The sequence below is a fragment of the Mobula birostris genome, chromosome 6 (genome assembly GCF_030028105.1).
Source record: "Mobula birostris isolate sMobBir1 chromosome 6, sMobBir1.hap1, whole genome shotgun sequence".
Taxonomy (NCBI): domain Eukaryota; kingdom Metazoa; phylum Chordata; class Chondrichthyes; order Myliobatiformes; family Myliobatidae; genus Mobula; species Mobula birostris.
The window spans coordinates 85,856,663-85,873,702 of record NC_092375.1 but is presented as its reverse complement, the minus strand read 5'-3'; the positions used below and the strand labels follow the sequence as shown (position 1 = coordinate 85,873,702).

Genomic DNA, 17,040 nt, shown 5'->3' with positions numbered 1-17,040 from the left:
TAGAGGCAGATTGTTCCAGACCATAACCACACACTGCAGTTTTTTAAAAAATCCTTACACATCCCCTCTCCATAATGATCCAACTGATCTCCCTTCCACCATTTTTACTTCAGACAGAACAATCCTCCCAATTTCTGAAGTTAAACCTTGCCACTGAAATCCTCAATCCTGGAGCTATCCTGGCAAAACCTCAAAGTTTCAGTGTGTCCCAGTTTATGACTTGGATTTAATCCTAATCTCTGGTGCTGCCTTCAGAGTTTACATATTTTCCTGGTGACTGCATGGGCTTCCTCTGGGTGTTGCAGTTTCCCCCCACATCATAAAATTTTGGACATTGGTAGGTGATTGGCCATTGTAAATTGCTTGTAATGTGTAGATGGGTAGCAAAACCTGGAGTGGAATTAATAGGAAAATTATTAGTAGGGTAAAGCACTAGTGTAAAAATGGAGGCTTGATGGTTGGCACAAACTTAGTATTGATATAGATTTATTGTTGTCATGTGCCAAGATACAGTGGAATGCTTTGGTCTTCATGCTAATCAGACAGATCATGACTTGGTCAGCTGAAGGAACTGTTTCTATGTTTATCTCTCTGTGACTCGGACTCTATTGTATCCTTCCTAGACTGTGATCAAATTTGGACACTCTACTCTATTTCATGCCTAACCAGTGTTGCAGAGGGTTTCAGCATAACTTTAGTGCTTTCCTGTCTTATACAATATTTATAAAGCTGGTGAACCCATGGCAGCAACACTCTCAATCTGCCTTATTACCTTCAGAGATTTATGCACATGTTCCCTTTGCTCCCTTATGACTTAAGAAGTGTATTATGTCGTTCTTTCTGATAAATGTTCCACCACATCTTCCTTAATAGTATTAAATTTCATCTCACTTTCTGCTAGCCAGTTTGTGTCTTGTGCAGTTATTATTATCCTGTGCTTACTGTTCACCACATTGCAAGTCTTGCACCCTTGTGTTTTTCATCTAAAAATGGTAGAAGCTTTTCTTACATGAATTAATACCCATGAAGACTTATCATGTTTATTTCTACCTCAGCATATTTAAATGTTTTTGTTTATATCCAATACACATGTACCTCACCATATTTGAAAATAGAATGTAAAATTCTGTTGAGAAGTATTGTCTGAACATCTTCAAAATCTTATTTTTTTAAAAGGTACATCTTCAAGTTATGGGTAGGCATGTTTCACCTGAATTTTATTTAAAATAGTGAAGACTTGCAGAACTTAGATCTTTCAAAAGCTAATTTAGAAGCAGGTTTATTAATATTAGAGCAATAATTTGCAATTTTGTTGGAATCCTTTGATTTGAAGCTCATCAGATTGTCTCTGAACATTCAAACTTCAAGGAAATACAGAACAATTTCATGCAACTCAGCCTAGAAATGTAGCCTTGTACAATCAGATATGGCTCTGCTAATTTTGTTTAATTCCCTCCATGTGGAATACACCTACTTGGATGACCTACAAGAGAAAGTATTAAAGCTTGATTCAATGAAGGTCAGGAAGGGAAGAGCAAACAAAAGTGGAAAGCATCTGTTGTTTATTCAAATCTTCATTAACTTACTTGCATTTAAATAGAAGATCATATTCTATGTTGGAACAGATATTGGGTTACTCAGGAATATAACCAAAATGCTCATTGTTAAACAAAGCCACTTGTTATTTTATTGTGTAATGGTGAACTTGAGCTATTACATTAGTATTGTACTGTTTTCACAATGTCAAAATGATATGAAACTTACCAAACTAATATACCTTTTTTTTTTGTTTAGCAGATGAAGATGCAAACAAAAAAGCTCTTGAAGCTTTGCTAAGTGTTAGCAAACCGATGGTATGTGGCATTTGGAGGGTACTAAGTTCTAAAGAGAAATCAAAATTTCAGAGATTTTGTGGTTCGTTGATTTTTTTGTATTTAGTAGTTGTTTTTTTTAAAAACAAAATTTGCAACCATCAGTCTTTGTTCCCTGCACAGTGAATCTTGTTTTGAAGGCTTTCATCTGAAATGGATGGTTAATTAAAGATGTTTTTATGAACTGAAAAGCCACAACAAGCTTGTCATTTATTCAGTCCAAACAGCAGTAGCTGAACTTCATAAATGTGATTTAAAAATGAATGCTAACTAATATTCTATGCAATTATTGTGAATTATATAGAGTGTCTTTGCCTATCTCTCACACATTTTCTATCTGAGTTCTCCTTACCACCTTGTCTTTTATGTGCGGCTGTCACATAGTTTATACTCTTCCCATTTTTAAAAATTTGTTTATGAGACTTGTAATTAGTCATTCTTTATTTTTGGATGCTTCAGTGTTTACACCAAAGCAAATTCAAAGAAATTCCATTAACACAATTACTGATATCAAAATTAGATCTTTTGTCCAGTTTCTTTTAACTTTTCTAAATTCTCTTCTGTTAGATATTTGGTTAGTTCAATGTAATCAAAACACTTTAGACATCTGAGCATAGATACATTATAATTTCAGAAAAAATAGGTCATACATCTCAGATTTGATCTGCCAATTAGTATCATGGTTTTTCCACTGGTGCTGCCATTTTCCTACATGATCCTTTAAGCCTTGATCCCCCTTGTGTCAAAAACTTCAGCAATTTCAGCCTTGAATATGTTCAACAAATGAACATCTGTAGTACTATTTGTCAAATTCCAAAGACACTCAACCCTCTGCCTGAAGAACTTTTTGCCTTCTCTTAGGCTCTGTAGTCATGAGACTATGTAATTTGGTTCTTGGAACCATGTCAGAACTACTTGGAATCTTACCACTTTCAATAAATTTGTCCTGCATAGGCCCATCCTATTTAATCTCTCCCTTTCAGCCCAAGTAATTAATCCAGCTGCTTATAAGGAAAATATACAGAGGCAGTGCTCTTTCAAATGCTTCAAATGTGAATTATCAAAATCCTGTATAGATGAAGAGATACTTTTCACCCTTGTACTTAAATGCATGCAATAAGGATTGCATTTCCATTTGCCTTTCTGATGGTTTGCTGTACCAGTATGATAGCTTCTAGCATTTTGTGTTCTAGTCCGTTTAGATACCTCTGTACACAACATGTATTAATTTCACACTATTTAAGAAAGATCCTGTTTTATTACATTAGACTATTTGGAAACTCTCATATTTGAGGCAGATTTTTGATAAGCAAGGAGGTGAAAGCTTGTTGCCAACAGAGGTAATACGATGTTCGCTTCTTGCTCCATCTCACTTGTCTTGTTCAAGTTCCAGCAAATCATCATTTGCAAGCTCTCTGCCACGTGGTTCTATTGTTCTTCCTTAGTCAACTTTAACAATCCTAGCCTCATTTGCTAATTTGACTCTGTGGGAATAGTGAGCCCATTCAGGCAGTGATATCCAAACAGTGCTTATTGTTGTAGAGATTACATCATTCTGCAGGCCACTTGGTATAGTTTGAATATCCTGATATCATACCTCTTCCAGATTTGTCATTGTCAGCCAAGTCTAAAATGATATGCCTCATTACACAATGCAGGTAGTAAAGCTTAAATGTAGTAATAACACCATCATCAAAGGCTTGGCACTGGGGGACAAAAATGCTACTTACATTTTGTCAGTCATATCCTTGACATTAACCAAATGTTGATGAAGAGTAATACCTTTGTTGTCCATATTCTTCCTCAATATCATTTGATGAAGGAGGAAAGAAACAAAATGCTCAAGGAAGATCATTCTAGCATTGGAATAATAATCTGAGTTTTTAAAAATTAAATCACCAACCAACAGAAAAGTAGGCTTTTGAGTATCGTTTTAGAACTCTTGGATTATCTACTAGCTCAAAAAGGCTTAACCTTGCAATCAACCTTGACATTGTCCCCTAAATGGATATGGCAAACTTCACCTGTCTTGAGATGAATGTGCGTAAAGGTATTTTTTTCTTCTAAAGCAGCCCTGTTTCATTCTCACTAAACTTGTTTAGAAGAGTAGCCACCATCACAGTAAATAACTTCAGCTCCTTTGGAAATTTTCTGTTATCATGGAATCAGCACTTTTTGTCTTTCCTGTCAAGTTTAAACCAGCCATAACTGGAGTTGAATGTGTTAGCACAGTCAGATTCTGATGTTTTTGATCAGAAGTCAAGAAAGAGGCATAAACTGTTGAAAAAAAAAGTGGTTAAACTGTAAAGAAAATAACAATTATACAGTCTAATCCAACATTCCTCCTTTGACACTAAATCACACATTTACAATCATTACATCTGAAATTTCAGAGGCAGAGTAACGTATCTATGTTGTATAAAATTATCATAAAATACAAAATATCAAGAAGTATTAATAGGATTAGATCATGGATAGGTAGATTAGTAGGCACGCTTATATGAGTATGAATTATTCTATTAATCATCATCCTTGTACAAATAAAACAAACAATGATAAAACATATCAGTACAAATATTAGTAGTCATCATACATAGGGAAATTTGGCAAAATTATAACAACAAATGGTATTAGAACAAATTTCATAATGTCCAATTGCTGTCAACCCTGAAGTCTTCTGGCTGGTTAGTAGTAATTTTTTTCTCTGTAGCCCAGCAGTGTAGGCACTGAGTTAGAGGTTACTAGCACATTAACCACAGCGCTTGTTGTCCTGTTCGGGTACCACTTTAGCTCACTTGCAGTGACTGGCATAAGTCCACTTACTTTGACCTTCTACTTCCACTGTCAAATTGGTAATTACAGCACTTGATAAGAACCCACTCATCAGTAATCAGGGTATATCCTCCTTCTGTTGGATCACTCCAAGTGGCAGAAACCTGTTGAGAAGCAGACTGGACAGCTTGGGTTAATTTCACCAAATAATCAACTAAACTGTCTGTCATAATGTGTATATCAGCCTCTCTGAGATCGAGGGCTCCTGGTAGTGACGTAGGATGTCCTGTTACTACCTTGAATTTAGATTTTTTGTTTGGGGTTGTTCTGATGCACCATTAGAGCCATAGGTCAACCCACACCTTCCTCGTGATACTTCATCATTGTTTGATGGCTCCATTCATTCGTTCGACTTACCCTGATGACTCTGTGTGCTGTAGACAATAAAAAGACCATTTAATGTTCATCGGCCGACATAATTCCTGACAAACTCTCCCAGTGAAATGTATTACTTGGTCAGAGTCAATGTGACATGGCAATCCCCATTTAGGAATGTAGTCTTTGATCACAGTTTTTTGCTTTGTGTGTGTGTGGCAGTGGCTTACTTAGCTAAAATAGTTTCCACCCATCTTGAAAACGTGTCCACCATTATCAGTACATCTGGGTGTCCTTGACACTTTGGCAAGATAATGCAGCCCACTTGTAAGTGTAAAAATGGACTAGATGAGGCAGGAGCACTTAATTGTGGTAGATTTTCCGCTACTCCTTTGTTTTCTAGCATGCCATGCACCCTTTGAATGTCTTGTATGTTCAACTGTGAATCAGTCTTAGCTGATCGTCCTTCTGCCACCTTACAGGCTTCAATTGGAGCCTTAGGTTCTCCCTGTTGCGTAGTGGTATCAGGAGCCATGCTTTCTGATGCCAGCATTTCAGTTTCAGAAATAATGGCCCATCAGCCATTCAAATTCCTCTCTTAATTGTTGAGGAGCCATATGTGTACAGGCCTCTGGTAGGGTAATAACGAACAGGATGCTGTCGGTCTCCATGTTCTTGAGTTAAGACTGCTATTGTGTTGCTCATTGACATACAGGGTAAATGGTTTACCTGGATCAAGGATTCTTAATGAAGTCGCAGTACACAATGTCACTTTTAAAGTTTGAATTGCTTTTGGTAGTTCTTTACAGAGTCATCTGAGTGTTTAGAGCCTTTCAGCAGATTGTTGAGTGGCTGGGCAATAGTTCATGGATACGCCACTAGAAGGTTTAGCTTATCAAGGCATTGATTGGCAACCCAGTAATCCACTGTCAAGCTCCTTTTATAGTTCCTTCTTCGATCCTGCCTGTCTTTACTCCCTCAGGCTTCATTGGAGCGAGCTGCCAGTCTTATTGTTTCGTCACTATCGTCCTCACTTGAGTCATTAGAGGCCATTGTAGAGCCCATGACCTGTTCACCCTGTACCTCCTCGGAGTTCAGATGGTGTTGCTGTCTCAGAGAACTGTTCAATATGAGACGTGTTTCCTATGGAGGAACTTCAAAAGAAGCATCACTGGCAGGATCACCCAGTTGAGGCTCCTCCTCAGCTTTTTGATATTGCTTCAGTTTGCTTCCGAGCTCTGTGCACTGGATTTTGATTTGATTACAGTTACGTTTTTTTTCAGAGATTCAATTAAAGCAGAAATTTGCTTCTTAGTCTTTTCACTGTCTCTATCCCACACACAGTTCTGGAGGAACTCAGCAGGTCAGGCAGCATCTATGGAAAGGAGTACAGTCGACCTTTCAGGCCGAGACCCTTCATCAGATTGTGTGTGTGTTGCTTGGATTTCCAGCATCTGCAGATTTTCTCTTGTTTGTGACTGTATCTATCATGCTGTTTTTGTATTTAATCACACATCTTACATTTCTTTCCCAATTGATTAGTAAAATTCTTTACTCACCCTGTTGACTTTTTACTCACTCGCACTTCAATCCCACCGACCATGTGTTCTTATCTTTTAACTCACACACTAGGTTTTTCATTTTCCTTAGGCATTCTCTGGATCTTATAACATGCCTTCTTAATCAACTTAACATTGTATTTTTTATCCGGATTTTTCATTAAATTTAATCAAACTGAGATATTTTATTCAGGTAAGAGCTTGGTTCAGCAGCTTTGTCCATTGTTTTAATTCAATCTCATGTAAATTTGATTATTACATAATTTTTATTACTCTGACTGCGATCTAGAAATATCAGCAGATTGCAACCAAAGTTTCAATAGATTGTCCTGCAACCAGTTTTCTTCCATCCCCCACTGCCTTGTACATATAATACCCCATTGGCTTGCATGTATTTAAGTATTTTACAAATCAATTTTTTAAAATAGCAGTGTATAGTAGTTTCTTCATTCCTACACTTCCACCAGATGGTATATCGAAGCCAGACCAGTCAATTCTCAGAGTTTGGAATTGAGGATGCTCTTACCTCCTTTGTTTGCACACTAAAGATTTCCAATTGATCTGTGATTCTTCTGAGTCCTTAAAACTTCGCAACCATGCTTGCTGACTATGGCAAATTGTCGGAGTGTGATGTGTTTGATCCAAGGTTCTTTTGGAAGTCAAGAAAAAAACACAAAGCTGGTTGTTTCACAATCATTTTATTAAGCACTAATACGACATTGGAAATTGGAAGAACAGAGAAGGAAGGAATAGAGATGTTGGGTCAACATTTTCAGCCCATCTTATACTCTATAGATAAGAGACATTTCATTAAAATTTGTAGATAAGAGTTAACCAATCAAGTAGCCTCTATTGAAATAATGCAATACAAGAGAAAATTCCAGTATCATGTAAAGAACTGTACCACTAGGGGACACACTGAACTATTGTATATACGTACTGTGACCACTGGGAAACATGTTAAACAGTTACTTGTATATAGGTAGTTATATAAAATACAAGCATGCATAAATTGATAAACTGCAAAGCAAATAAATAATAGTTATACAATCTAATCTGATAGCACTTCCAAAAAAATCATCTCCTCCCCATTCCTGCCATAAGCTTTTCACCTTTTCTGCTTTATTATCAAAATCAGGACACATGCTATTGATTCTTATCTAATAACCACATGCTTAACCCTTTTTTTCCCCTTTCCTTCCATTACAACATTTTTGCCTTTCGTAACCCATGATGCATTTTCACGGTTATTATACTCCTATAACTAATAGAAATCTGTTTACAATTGCCAGTAGTATCAGTCGTCAGTTATGTTAACAGGCTGAAGATTCTTCCTACAGCTACTTTGGTTAATGGTATGCATTTGCAGGTATATTCCAAAGTTGCTGTCAGTCCAGTGAAGAGTGATCTGTGCTGCTAAGATTTCAGTTGCTGCATATTGTAAATATTGATCTTTCGATTGTTACAATAAAAAAAATCTTCTGGTAAATAGAGAACATGTTCCCTAAAATTCAGTTCTGTTTTTGCTAGTAATCAAGGAATACCTGTAATTGTTTCTTATGCCATCAATTATAAGCTTAGCAGTCAGTGCTGTGAGAATATATCTGTAAATATTTTTCACACTTTAAGAGGATCAGTGTGATAAACTTATCTTGAATATATATTTAGTTTATCACTGATGTGGCTTTTTGTTCAACTTTATATGCATCAGTTGTAAGGAAGTTTATACTTACTGTATCTGCTTTTAAATTACAATCTGTTAAAATAGATTATAATTGTATTAATTGATGTTAAATTGTTTATTCTAAACCATTTGGTATCTTAGGTTTACTTGGCAACACATTTTTATAAATTCAAACTTAAGATCTTTAATCTATTTTTAACCCTGTTACAATCTGATGGATGTGCTCCAGCTTTCCACATTATTCCTTCCTATCCCTATCTAAATTCACTGAGATTTTTATACTATTATTACTTAAGGTTACATCTTTATTTGCTGACATTATAAAGAAGCCTTTTTGATAACAAGAATCTTCCTTGAAACTTAAAATGCTGCAAGTCCCAAAGGTATGTCCGTTCTGCAAGGATAGCAGTATATTATTGCATATGTCAACCCCAAGCAATCCAATTCAACAGAGCAATTTTACAACATTTATTCCTCACAGGAAAGTGCATGGGTTCTAACTGATGTTATAGGGCTGTAATTTAAGCATTGCAACCAATGGCCATAAGAAACTCAGTGTGAAAGTAAGTGGGGCACAGGAATTCTGCTTATGCAATTTTTCACCTTGTTTTTGAACAGAACTAATTACAAAGTAGAGCTGACTGATTTATTGAAACCCTTCAGTTACTATTAATAACCTGCATACACAAATAGGTCTTGATTTTTCTTTGAACAAGTCCAAGATTTTGAACAAGTCACAAGTCAACCGTGGGATTGAGTTTAAGAGCCAAGAGGTAATGTTACAGCTTTATAGGACTCTGGTCAGATCCCACTTGGAGTATTGTGCTCAGTTCTGGTCACCTCACTACAGGAAGGATGTGGAAACTATAGAAAGGGTGCAGAGAAGATTTACAAGGATTTTGCCTTGATTTGGGAGCACGCCCTATGAAAATAGGTTAAGTGAACTTGGCCTTTTCTCCTTGGAGCGATGGAGGATGAGAGGTGACCTGATAGAGGTGTACAAGGTGATGAGGGGCATTGATCGTGTGGATAGCCAGAGGCTTTTTCCCAGGGCTGAAATGGCTAACACGAGAGGGCACAGTTTTAAGGTGCTTGGAAGTAGGTACGGAGCAGATGTCAGGGGCAAGTTTTTTATGCAGAGAGTGGTGAGTGCGTGGAGTGGACTGCTGATGGCAGTGGTGGAGGAGGATAGGATAACTTGCTTTAAGAGACTCCTGGACAGGTACATGGAGCTTAGAAAAATAGAAGGCTATGGGTAACCCTGGGTAATTTCTAAAGTAAATTCATGTTCGGCACAGCATTGTGGGCCGAACCGCCTGTATTGTGCTCTAGGTTTTCTATGTTTCTGAGATATTAAATGGAGGACAAATAGCATTTTGTGTTTTTGATTGAAAAAATATGATCCAATATTGTTCAAACTGGACCTTAGCAGCAATTTCTCAGGTACTAAGTAAAAACAAATGGAAACCCTTTTAATTTACTGCATTGTTTTAAGTATTCAAGGTTTGTTCTTTCTTGTTGCAAGTCACTGGAGTGAAGTGTCTAACTGCAGATACTGTATAGGCCCAGCACTCTACTCTCAAAAGTAAATATTCTGTACCTGTGCATTGTATCAATACCTCAAGGCCTAAAGGGTGTAGCAGCAAAGATGAATAAAATCCAGAAGTTATACTTGAAGAGCTTTTTTATTCAGGATCCACATTTGAGGCTTGCATTTTTGGTTGATTGGTAACAATGAGGATTAGGCCAACAGAAAGATAACAGCTTGCAGCCATGCCTGTATTTTCGTTCTGATTCATAGCATGGAAGCCTGTCCAAGAGCAGAAGTGCAGTTTGGTTGCAACAATTCTCTGCCCATTTACATGGTGGTCTGATCGGATGGAATATTCAAGTCATTCTGTAGGTTGAAAAAAACAGTGGTCTTTGTTAAAATTCTTTACGTGGGATATTGGTGTCACTGGCAACACTTTGTATTTACAGTATTGTCCATTTCTCTATCATGCTGAATACTAAATATCCTGAAATTAATTTTGCAATGTCATGCACGCTCTAGTCCTTCTAACAGATTTACCAGTTGTTCCCATGATCATCAGTTGGTCACTTCTTGTAGGTTTTGGCCTGACCAAATCACTGAAGGGTGTTGGGTTTGTAATACAATTTCTTTAGCACATCTGCTCTAATTATTTCATTTGAGTGTTTAATTGTTTTTGTAGGTATCTGACATCCAGGCAAGAACAGTTGTCCTCACTTGGGCTCCTCCTTCAGCCGCAATAAATGATGATGCTGCTAGTGATTTTTTATCTGAACCCTACAGCTATGAAGTTGCTATTTCAAATGGTGGGAAAGATGAGAAGTTCAAAATTGCTTATGTGTATGTAAACTTTCACTGTAATTAATAGCTAATTTTTAAATGTGGACAATGTACAGTAGTATAAATCAAAATTCATTGTTGTAAACGTTTATATATCTTAACATATTTACCTGAATTAAATGATTTTCTAAGTTTTAATAGTCCTTCACCTGTTGATTAAAGAATAACTAACATTTTCTAAACAAAGTACTTCACAAAACAGGAAAATGTTATTCATTAAAGAGAAACTACAGACTTAACAAAATTCTATTCTTCCATTAGCAGAAAAGCTAAGTAGAATCTCTGCTGGTAGTATTATTGAAGCTTGTTGCTGAAATAAAATTACATTTTGCCTCTAAAAGTAAATTAGGATATTATATTGGTTACATCATTGCCAGGGCTTAAAGTAATCAATGATGATAGAACAGTGTAGCACAGGAACAAGTCCTTCAATCCACAATGCTAAACTAAACTAATTAAGATAATGATGCCTAGTTGCTCTAATCCCATTTGCCTGCGTATTTCCATATCTCCAATCTCTGCATATTCATGTCTCTTTTAAATGCCTCCTATTGAGTTTGCCTCCACTGCTACCCATAACAATGCATTCTAGGCACCCATTGCTCTTTGTTTTTAAAAAATGCCATGCACATCTCCTTTGAACTTTTCCCCCTTTCAATTTAAATCACACATTTTGACCCTAGGAAAAAGATCTGTTCCTCTCATAATCTTTAAAAGCTTCTTTCAGGTCTCCCTTCAGCCTTCACTACTCCAAAGAAAGCAGCCCCTGTTTGTTCAGTCTCTCCTAGCACCTGTCCTCAATCATGGCAGCATCCTGTAAATCTCTTCTGCACCCTCTCCAAAAGCTGGAGCAACCAGAATTGAACACTTATCTCCAGATATGGCGTTACCAAAGTTTCTTAACATTGCATAACTTTCTGACTTACATCAACTAATAAAGGCAAGCATGCCAGACAAGACTTGAGAGACTGTAGTTGTTGAAATCTGAAGTAATAAACATTTTGCTGGAGGAGCTCAACTGGTCGGGAAGCATTTGTGGAAGGAAAGGAATTACTGATGTTTCATGTTGAAACCCTGCATCAAGATACTGAGTTTTCAACCAAAAACATTGACAATTCCTTGCCTTCTCAGTTTCTGGTTAACTTGCTGAGTTCCTCCAGCAGATTGTTTGTTGCTTTAAACATGCTATATTTCTTCTTCACCACTATCTCAACTTGTGCGAGAGCTATGGACTCAGACCCTAAGATCCTTCTGTACCTCGATTCTATTAAGGGTCCTGCCATTAATTGTATTGATTTCATTTATATTTGATCTCCAAAAGTGCAACATCTCACGCTTGCCCAGATTAAACTCCATCTTTCATTTCTCCCCCCACATGTGCAATTGATCTATTATCTCACTGTATCGTTTGGCTATCTTCTACAGTATTCACAATGTTGCCAATCTTTTTGTCATTACAAATAATTTAACTTTTTAAATGTTAGTTAACATTCCATGGTGTGTTGAGGCAATGATTGGAAAGTTTAGAGATAAGATGTCCCTTGAGTATTTTGAGGAGCACTACAGGCACCAGACAAGTTCTCTAAGAATGTACCAGGAAAGGAATTGTATTCAGACATGAAAGTTTTGCTCTGTTACTGATTAATAATTTATGGGCTGAACAGGAATATTAATAATTCACAATTACTTTATCAGCTATTTTTATTGTATGCATGTGTCTGACTTTCTTGTTAATTTCTTGCTTTAAGCTCTCCATCTTTTAGTAGTAATTGCTATGACAAGGGAAAGGGATTTCAGTAGCAGAATATGCAGTGGAATCTGCAAAAAGCAGACCTTAAATAACATCCAAAATCTATTTGCTTTGCATTTTCATTTATTCATTTCTGGTGCTCCCTTGCATTTCCTGCCCACCTTTCTTTCCAATACACCTATAATTACATATTTGTGCCCATCACTTGTCCACTGTCTTCCATTTTAAAGTGTATAATCTTTCCTTCAATTCACTTCCCCCTTGCCTTGCTATCAAGTATGTGATCTTTAACCTTCAATAGTTTTCTTCCTTCATTTAGCTTTTATCTTCTGATTACCTTCTTTTCATGCCCATTTCCCTCAATTTTGTTTTAAGAATCCGAAGTATCAAATTGAAATAAAAGAAGGAAATAACATTTTCTTATTCTGCTTCAGAAATGTGAGAAAATAAGCAATTTACCCACAGGTGTTCGTGATTAATTTTAACCATTACTGTGAACAAAGTGTGAAATAATTAGTTGGATGAAAATTACATGAAGTGAGCTTTTAACTGAAGATTGGGAGCTTCCTTTAACCCTCTGTATGCTTTACACTTTCCATCTCCTAACCACACATTGCCCTTATCTGGTCCTTGTTTCTTCCCCTTCCTGCCTCATTTACTGCATCTCCTTCACTATCACTTCGTTAATTTCTTCAGCACTGCCTAATAGGCTTCCCCTCACATCCTTTTTCAATTTACATTGTTTCTCCACTGATTTTCTCTTCCCCTTACAGGACTAGACAACAAAGCCCCTTTACTTTCAACAAGTTATTCTGCAGGGGGCATGGATACTAAGTGCATACAGCTCAAAAGTCTTAGTTTCAGTAATATTGAGTCAGCTACAAAGCCAATCCAGCAATCAGGTTTAGGCTTTAATATTTAACAGGAAGCTATTTCATTGATTCTATCATTGGTGCTGTTCTCACGCACATCTTTTTGCCACCTTAACAATGGTAGAGTTCCTCTTCTGTTTACCTACCATCCTAGGAGTCTCTGCATCCAACTCATTATTCTCTGCAATTTCCACCATCTCCAAAGGAATCCTACCTCCAACCACATCTTCACCTCCTCCCCCCCAACTCGTTTTCCACAAGGATTACTCCTTCCATTTATTCTTTGTCTATTCATCCCTTCCCACTAATCTCCCTCCTCTGGCACTTATCCCTGCAAGCAGCCTAAGTGCTACACCTGCCTATTCACCTCTGACTCTACTGAGGCCATCTATGCCGCCTCCTCTTCATTGGTGAGACCCATTATAAATTGGTGGACTGCTTCATCAAGCACCTGTGCTGCATCTGCCAAAAGTGGAATTTCCTGGTGGCCAAACATTTTAATTTCGATTCACATTCCTGTTCTGTCGTGTGAGTCCGTGGCCTCCTCTTGTGTCATGATGAGGCCACCCTCAGGGTGGAGCCACAGCATCTTATATTCAGTCTGGGTAGCCTCCAAACTGATGACATGAATATTGATTTCTCCTTCCGGTAAAAAAATGCTTACATTCCCCTTTACTCTTCTTCTATTCCCCACTCTGGCCTCTTACCTGTTTTCACCTGCCTATCACCTATGGTCCACTCTCCTCTCCTCGCAGACTCCTTCCTCTCCAGCTCTTGATATTTCCCACCCACCTGGCTTCACCTATCACCTTCCAGCTATCCTCCTTCCCCTCCCCCCAACTTTTTACTCTTGCATTTTTTGCCTATCTTTCCAGTCCTGAAGAAGAGGTCTTTGCCCGAGATGTCAGTTGTTTATTCATTTCCATGGATGCTGCCTGACCTACAGGGTTCTAGCATTTTCTGTGTATTGCTTTGGATTTCCAACATCTGCAGAATTTCTCGTGTTTAGTTATTTCTTTTGCTTGCATCTATCTATGCTCCAAAACAATGCAAAGCTCTTGTCTGAAAGTTGTTTCATGGTTCTTTTTTTTTTGCCCATCCCTACACTTAACACTAATGTAAACTGCAGGTATTCTTTAGTGATTCAAAGCATGTGAATCATTTAAAAAGTGAGCCTACAATGCACTTTATCATTAAGCAACAGACTTATATTGGGGGAAAAAAAAGCAATAATAGGCTAAGTGGCTTTCAAGTCTGCCGTTCCACTTGATAAGATTACGGTCATCACCTACTTGCTGAAACCTATGTTCCTTGATTCTGTGATGAAAGTAGATGTGTAGTGGCAGCTGGTTCTAATATGTTTTCCTTTACATGAATGATTGAGGTGGCACTAATGCCATCAGTTGTGAGCTATATTCTCCTTTTAAAAGAAAGCAAAATGAAAGGTTTGTGCTTACATTCTATGAAATGCAGTGTGTCAGAGAGAATTCCCTACTGAATATGGTGTCCAATTAATAAAACAACAGTAATCTTTCTCTGCTTCCAATGTTATGAAGAAAAGAATGTTTGGAAGAAAGGATCTTGCCAAGACTACTGGGAATGTGTTACCTGTTGTTGCCAAGTTTTAGATGTCATTAATAGTGCTGCAAATAAAAGCATATCTTCATAATAGCCATTGTTACCAGATATGACTATCTGCTATTTGCTTTGTAAGTTCAGACAACCTATTAGTCTCATAATTAACACATACGTGTTCCTAGAGCACACTTCAGCATTTCATTGCAATGGGTTGTCTTTTTTTGGGCTACCTTCTCTCTGGACCAAAAATCTAAATACTCCTATACTATTCAAAAATAATGAAAATCAACTCAATATTTGTCTGTTTAAACAAGGTTAGTTTGTTCTAGAGTAAATCTTTGATCCTTCTCGAAAGTATTCATTTAATTTTATTTTGTATAATATTGCATAATGTGATGGCTCCAGAAATAATTTCATAACTACATATTTGCATTATTTTTACAGAGGAAAGGACGAGAGTGTCACATTACATGACCTAAAGCCGGCCACAGACTACCAAGCTAGGTTGGTAATTAATAGGAACAGATTTTCAATTATTAATTATTAATAAGTGTGAATTTGGCCCACATTCTAATTTTCTCTTCGAATACTGTGCTTCTTTAGGAGAAGAGGTAACGATCAATTCATTGCTGTGGTTTTGCAGTTAGGAGACCAAGTTTCCTCCATTGTTCACAGGGTTTCTCTTCAGCCTAAATCTTTCTTGCTAGCTAAGGGTAGTGAAGATTTGTTATTACTTAATGAACTAGTATTACTGGTCACACCAAACTGAAGATTCTGCTTCAGAGACCTGGTCTTTAAGTATATCTAGAATATTGCTGCTCACACCTTATTGTACTTTAGATGCCAATTATCACTATTCAAACTGGCATGATGCTCTCTCCCCTTTGTTTATTTCCATGGCCATGTACTTTCTGGGACCATATCAAACTGGGACCTGTATACTTTAGTCTTTTGAACCTAACATGTTAATGTTCAGTTTCTCTTTATACTTCATCATTAGTACAGTGTGCTTCCACAATCAATGCCTTGCTCTTTCCCAAAACCACGCTGCATTGCTTCACCTTTCAACATGCTTTACCAAGACTTCTGTTTAACCTACCCTTTCCTGACTTTATATTGTCTGCTTGGTATCTGAGTTTCCATCACCCGTTTTTGGAATATTTCATTATATTAGGAACTTTATATACAAAGTTGTTGCATCTTTATGACGAGTAGAAGACACCTTTTGATACTGAAGAGACCTTGCAAAATCTGTTCCTGATCTATAGTTGACCAGTTTTAAAAATAACTTAGTTGAATAAGTGGCTTGTACTGGGTATGGTTAACTAGCTTATTGATACCATGTTGTCTCCTAAAGGGTGCAAGCAGTGTGTAACCTAATAAGAGGGGCCCCATCGGATTCAGAGAGTTTTAGAACATTGTGCAGTGAACCAGATACACCAATGGCACCTAGAATAATAAACAGGACCAAGCATTCCCTCAGTCTGCAGTGGAAGGTGAGGCAAATACTGAAATTATTGCTATTTGTTTTGCATAAAGCTTATTATAAATTGATATGTTTATTTAATGCAAACAATTTGTTTGACAAGTGGATATTTACAAACACGAGAGGCTGCTGGCTTTTTCTTACAAAACACATCAAAGTTGCTGGTGAACGCAGCAGGCCAGGCAGCATCTCTAGGAAGAGGTACAGTCGACGTTTCGGGCCGAGACCCTTCGTCAGGACTAACTGAAAGAAGAGCTAGTAAGAGATTTGAAAGGGCCTCGGCCCAAAACGTCGACTGTACCTCTTCCTAGAGATGCTGCCTGGCCTGCTGCGTTCACCAGCAACTTTGATGTGTGTTGCTTGAATTTCCAGCATCTGCAGATTTCCTCGTGTTGGCTTTTTCTTACATTTGTTTAACTTGTACATTAACATTGTTCACAGTAGCTTCAAATTAGTCCATTTGTCAACTGAATAAAAGTGTCAAATGTAAAGATCTTTACATTTTCCATTCTGAACAATATTTTCATTCTCTGTGAGCTGCATCTTTACATTTCTGTTTTAGTCAGATGAGCCTTCTTGCTCAGCACTATAATATTTTGAATAATTTCAACAATCTTCCTGCGAATTTGCCTTGGTAAATTATTTGATCTGGTGTTTTCCTCACCTTCAGTATTAACTCTTGCTCTGTACTTACCTCTTTTTGTTAGTCTCTTTATTAACTT

The 17,040-nt window shown here is 37.2% G+C and overlaps 1 protein-coding gene across 7 annotated transcripts in view; it reads left to right on the top strand.

The window, feature by feature from the left end:
- fndc3a (fibronectin type III domain containing 3A) overlaps window positions 1-17,040 on the top strand; it is a 240,054-nt gene that overhangs the window by 159,118 nt on the left and 63,896 nt on the right. For 6 of the 7 annotated variants that reach the window (XR_011886362.1, XR_011886361.1, XM_072260774.1 and 3 more), the window contains 4 exons: window positions 1,795-1,853; window positions 10,475-10,632; window positions 15,277-15,336; window positions 16,190-16,328. Coding sequence is in view for 5 of the 7 variants with exons in the window: in XM_072260774.1 (XP_072116875.1) it covers window positions 1,795-1,853; window positions 10,475-10,632; window positions 15,277-15,336; window positions 16,190-16,328 (416 nt within the window). In the remaining 2 variants the exon portion in view is untranslated. The remainder of the gene's footprint in view (window positions 1-1,794; window positions 1,854-10,474; window positions 10,633-15,276; window positions 15,337-16,189; window positions 16,329-17,040) is intronic. The other variant, XM_072260773.1, reaches the window with a different exon arrangement.